Source organism: Fukomys damarensis, unplaced genomic scaffold (genome assembly GCF_012274545.1).
Source record: "Fukomys damarensis isolate Sample0158 unplaced genomic scaffold, DMR_v1.0_HiC HiC_scaffold_36, whole genome shotgun sequence".
NCBI classification, from domain to species: Eukaryota; Metazoa; Chordata; class Mammalia; order Rodentia; family Bathyergidae; genus Fukomys; species Fukomys damarensis.
This window is the reverse complement of record NW_022900948.1, coordinates 19,718,316-19,724,315: the sequence shown is the minus strand read 5'-3', so window position 1 is coordinate 19,724,315 and position 6,000 is coordinate 19,718,316. Positions and strand designations below refer to the sequence as shown.

General features: G+C 38.4%; 1 protein-coding gene across 1 annotated transcript in view; it reads left to right on the top strand.

Moving 5' to 3' along the window:
* Grin3a (glutamate ionotropic receptor NMDA type subunit 3A) overlaps positions 1 to 6,000 on the top strand; it is a 156,561-nt gene that overhangs the window by 145,227 nt on the left and 5,334 nt on the right. Inside the window, exon 8 of the mRNA XM_033759136.1 lies at positions 5,592 to 5,756. Within this exon, the coding sequence (XP_033615027.1) occupies positions 5,592 to 5,756 (165 nt within the window). The remainder of the gene's footprint in view (positions 1 to 5,591; positions 5,757 to 6,000) is intronic.

The window sequence follows — 6,000 nt, the reverse complement described above, 5'->3', positions numbered from 1 at the left end:
AAAAAAAAAAAAAAAAAAAAAAAAAAAAAGGTATACCACTCCTTTGGGTGATAATAGTTGACATTTATTGAGCTATTATGACTCTTCATATAACCTTTTTTATATCATTTAATCATCACTACAACACTGTGAGGTGGACACCACTATCTCAACTTCACAGATGATGCCATAGAGAGATTGGAATCTTCTCCAAATTCACCCATCTGATAAATAACAAAGCAAGGATTCCTACCAGGCCTTCTGACTGAAACCCTGAGCTTTGTCTCTGTTACTGTGTTCCTTTTATTTTTATGGTTCCCAGTATTTAGCTGTCTCAAATTATTTCTAATAGTCTTTTTAATATGATCAGCTCAAGCATCAGTTTTCACAAAAGAGGAAACAAGCCCAAAGAACCGACTTGCTGATCAAAGAGAAAACAGCCTCCACCTCTTTCAATTTGCACTTTGCGAACAATTAGGCAAGACAGTTTTCAGTCATTTACCTTCAGCTCATCTTGAGAAACAGGTGGAATTATTTAAATTGGTAATAGTAACCAATATGCTCTGAGGTTATAGAGATAAGTAACAATACGTTGTCATATGTTAATGGATTGTTTCTGCTCTCTACCATACGTTGCTACCTCCAAGCCATTAGACAGTCTACTATTATACAGGCTTCCGGAGACACATAAAGAAAGGCACAGTCCCACTTCCCCATCAGAGAAGTCTTCATCAAGTAGGCTCCATTCTTTTCAATATTTTGCCTCACAGCCCAGTGTAAGACTTTGAAATTTACTCTGCATGAGATGGAAAAGCATCAAGGGGACTTGAACACACGAATGACATATTTTTTAGATGGTCCCTCTGGCTGTTAAGTAAAAGATAGACTGAAAGGATCAGAAAAAATAATTAGAAAGTAATTTCAATAATCTAGGTGAGAAGTATTGGGGGCTTGGACTAGGGTGGTTGGTGGAGGTGGTGGGAATCATCAGATTCTGAATCTACTGCAAAGGTCAGGTCTACCATTTTAACAGACGTACAAGGTACATGATGCTATGAAATTGAAGTCAAAGATGACTAGAGAGTTTACTTTGAAAAAGTACAAGAATGAAGTTTTTTTCTAAAAGAAAAACTATATGAGGAACAGATTTCAGGGAGAAAATTAAAGTTTGCTTTAGATGTATTGAGATATTCATTGGATACCAAAGTAGAAAGTCCGAGTATGGAATTGAAGAATGATAGTCCCCAATTCTTGGAGTCACTAGTATATAGGCAGTATTACTGGCATCTGGGTGAGAAAGTGACTACTGCAAAGAATTGAAGGGCATGCCCATGTCCGTGGTCAGAAAGATAAGAAGGAACAGCAAAGACTGAGGTGGAACAGAGATATACAAAAAAACAAATTGAAGAAAATGTATAAAAGGGAATGAAGTAATCAACAGTGTTCCAGCTATAGACATTAATACAGTGAAAGGTGACTGGCTGTTGGATTTGACACTGTGGAGATAAATGATTGCTGATAGTTGTGTGACAGGTGACTGGGGAGAAGGGCAGCAAAAGTCTAATTAAGCAGGTTCAAGACAGAATTAGAGGAGAATTCAAAGCAATATGTGTAGAGAACCAGAGAAATTAAACTGTTGTTTTATGTTGGGAAATGTGGATTGGGATGTAAGGAGGATTAATTGCATAGGACTTAATATCTAAGGCAAACAATGAGTGAGATATTTTAATCACCTTTCTTGTAGAAGCTATAATAGAGCCAGTCATTTATCCAGCAAGCTGTCAGATGTTTCAAGTATCCACATCTGAGCAAGATGCAAAAAAGGGTTTAGGCAGGAAGACAATCCATGATTTGGGCCTTTTACATTTTATTGAAAGGACTGATGATCAGAGCAGAGGCCACACATTTGATAGTACAGATGCCTACCTTTGTCCAAATCTAGTCTGTTCATAGAAATGTTGGTCAGTAAATTTCCAAGCAGTGGAAGCCCTTTCCATTATTTTAAGTGGGAAAAATAACAAATTATTCCTGCTTCACTGAAGAACTTCAGTTTCCTTAAATAGCACTAAAGCACTCTTAGACACCTGTACTTGGGTAATGTCCAAAGCAGAATGCACGTATTGTTTTACATAACAATTCACCAAGAATTTATGCATAATTTTAAGCATTTAAAATAACAATGCTCTAGTGCTTATTTAGTATTGATAGGGAAAACTTTAATAGTGAAAACTTAGGAAATGTCACAATGTAAAATAACTTCTTCCCTTCTCTGCTTAGTTCAGAATTAACCAGTACCAGAGACGACAGCTAGTCTCCCCTAAAATTTTGTAAGTGAAAAGAACCATTGTTAGTTTTGTTAATCAAACAAGCTCCCTTCCCCCTGGCTAGAGTAGGTAACTGAATAAATCTTAAAGGTTCACTTCCCTGACAACTGAATCCAGATTGAAATTCAACTGTCTTGCTATTATGTTTTGTGTATCAGCAATGTGAGCTGGGAAAATGCAGTGTAACCAACTAAGATCAAAGCTGTAAAACCCTACAAAAGAAGGAGTTACGACCCAATGGGGGAGTCGATCAGGGCACCGCCATTAGGTGTCACTGATCCCCATCGATGGAGCAAACTTTATTTTACTTCCATTCTGCTGCCCCTCTGTGTGTCACTTGCCATTTCCTTCCATAACAGTATGTCTGGGTACGGCATGGAGAATACGATACCACATGCAAGATATGCTTTCCCTCCTTAATACAACAAATACGTACTAATTTAACAAAAATGAAATGTTAAACATAACAATTACAAAAACCATTGGAAAGACAAACAAGAAATTTTTGAATGGTTGCTTAGAGATTAAAGAATTGCCTAAATGAAATGAGGTGGGCTGGAGACAGCTTGAAGATTTGAAGATTGAGATTTGCTAAATTCTGAGACAATCTTCTCTTTGACACTGGAGACTGGAAGCGTGTGACTGTGAGCTGTCCAGTGAAGCTGCAGATGAAGCAGCTCAAATCTTATGTTTATTTGCATTCTTTTTGCTTTTATTTGTACAGCTCTCAACAGCATGAGACCGGGATTGTGATTGCATTTTTCAATGTGATTTTGCTCACGTCGCTTGCAACTGCAATTATCATCTTGTCTACATCACCTAAATTATTTTATAGATTTGACATTGAATGTTTATTTCTCCTTTTCTTCTTCCTCTGATCAACAAAGTGTTGAGATGAACAAGTTCCACTTTATTAGAAAAAAAAAAAGGTTTTCACTTGATAATGTGGAGTACATGCACATATCTGATGCATAACGTATTTCAAGAACAAACATGATCCTAGGGCAAGAGGAGCTGAGTCACAACAGCAGTGCACATCTTATCACTCAGACTCGGACACAACTTAAAACATTTTGTTTGGTATTCACAAGCAGATCATAGTGGATTTTGAATTCAGGTGCTGAGTTTTTGAACAAAAATTTTTGCAAATAGATAATGGGAATTCAGATAGCAAATGGTGTTCACCTAAGAGGTAGCACAGGCCTAGGTAACACATAGCCCTGGATCCAAAGCCTGGCTATCCCACATATAAGCTTTTATGATCTTGGATAATGTAATTAATCTCTATGTGCTTCCATTTCCTCAAATGTGAAATGGAAATACTACTACTTAACTTATAGGGTTATTATCTCACCACAACGGTGTACTGTGGTGTCTGGTACACATATTAAATGCCTAGTTAAAAAAAAATTCTAGCAGTGTGTGGGTATAAACCACAGAAGATCTAAAAGGAAGAATTACATATTATTGAGGTAATTTGGGGGACATGAGTTTAATTATCATTACGCACAAGGGACTAGATGGAAGCCATGTGTTTAAGAGTAAGATGACTCACTGTAAGGTACATTTTCTTTTTCATCTTGGCATTGTCTTACAAGTAAGCAGTGCGCACTGACTTGGAGTCTTACCGAATGTTTGATGATGTTAGTAAAAAATGAATTCTCCCAGTTTATTCTTTATCCACAGCAATCATTAGCTCATTGAATCCTTCTAATAGCCATGGCTGTTCACATTATAATAGGTACAGGCCAATGGGTATTTTCAAATGTATGTACTTTCTAGAGCTCAGTTTCATACAGTTGGTTACCATTTGTACAAAGATGTTGCAGGAAAAGTCTTGTTACCAGTGTAACCCTCAGGGCCTAGTGCATCCCCCTACCCACCCAGATCTTCTCCTAGATCAGTGTTCCTTGTTTTCTAGGATCTTCTGCCTGCAGTCCAAAGTCATCTACCTAATTTTCCTGCCTTGTGTCTCAGTCTGCTGAAATTCTGAGCCTGTCTTAGCAACTGTCTTTCTTTCCTTCCCCAGCGATCCTAATGCTTATCTTTGATCCATGAGCCACTGCCTAAAGTCCCACCACTTGGAAAAAAAGAAGCAATGGGCCAGGCTCCACCAAAGCCTGATCTCCTTGAGCTTTGCCTCTGATCCCCAGAAAGACTTCCTACTATAGTGCATGAACCATACTTCACTGGCTTTTTCTCCAAGATTGGAGTGGGTAGAGATGGGGAGAATGAAATAGGGAAAATTCCATAAAGAATATGAGAGTTCATTCACATCAGTGAGGCAGTGGGGGCCTGAGTGTGGGCTCTGGAGACAGACTGCAGGGGTTTGAATCCTAGCCAACCATGATCTTGCAAATGTTACTGAACTTCCTTGTGGCTATTTCTTCACCTCAAAAGCAGAGACAGTAGCAGTTTCTACTTTATAGATTCTTATGAAGAATAGGCAAGTTTCTACATGCTCAGAATTGTGCTTTATGCACATTAAGTGCTAATTATCAATGATAATGATGACAAAATGCCTCCAGCAACAAACACCACCCAGGTTCCTTAGCATGACATTCAAAAGCTTGCACAGTTTATTTATTTATTTTTACTATAAGATGGGGGGTATAACTACCTCATTGCAAAGCTTTTACCTGGAAGTAAGGTGGCAACCAATGAATATTAAATTGCTTCTCTTTCTCCTCTATGGTTGCCTAAATTTGTGGCTTGGCTCAATTTACCATACCTCTTTTACTATATCCTCATCTGTAAAATGAAGGCATTGAACTAGATGACTACCATGTCCTCTGCCAGATCTAAATTCCAAAATTACTAAACTCATTATCTTTTCCCTTTAAAATCCACTCTAAATCTGCTCATTCACTGAGGCTATTTTCTTTATAGTTTTTTTTATGTTTTACATATTAAATTTTATTTAAATATATTAGTTTTATATATTAATGTTTTAATATATTAAGTTTCTCTTTCTTTTGCTCTCTCGCTCTTAACATTCCCTATACGGCTGTCCGGACTCAGGGCCTTGCACAACTCCAGGGAATTTTTGCTCAGTGAGAGTAATATGTGCCTGGCACTCGGGTTGTGCTATGCAACATCCCTCAGTCCACCACTGGCTGATTCCTTTCACAGTGAGGAACAGTGGAGCTCACTGAGAACACAGCGAGGAACAGTCTCCAGCTTTCCGTGGGTCTGGAAAAAGGGATCTTGGGCTAAAAATGAAAAAGAGTAAATAACCACTGGGCCACTTGGGTCACCACATTCACAGACTTTCCTATTTTGTCACAGACTTTGCAAATGGGCATCAAACATTTCTCTGGACTCTTTGTGCTTCTGTGCATCGGATTTGGTCTGTCCATCTTGACAACCATTGGTGAGCACATAGTGTACAGACTGCTGCTACCACGAATCAAAAACAAATCCAAACTGCAATACTGGCTCCACACCAGTCAGGTGAGTGCCTCGAGTCTCTTGCTCCAATATTCTCACCCTTCAGGATTCCAAATGAGACAATCTATACAGCAAGTTATGAGACTTCTCTTGGCACATTATCAAGGAAATAGGGTGGCATACTCTCAGAGGATGGATTTCCTTCTATCCCAGAATTCACCTTCCTCTTGTTACCCCAATGTCCCTTCTGTTCCCATAAACCTCCTCTACTGCTCATAATAGACACACTAGAACTGTTTTTAATCAG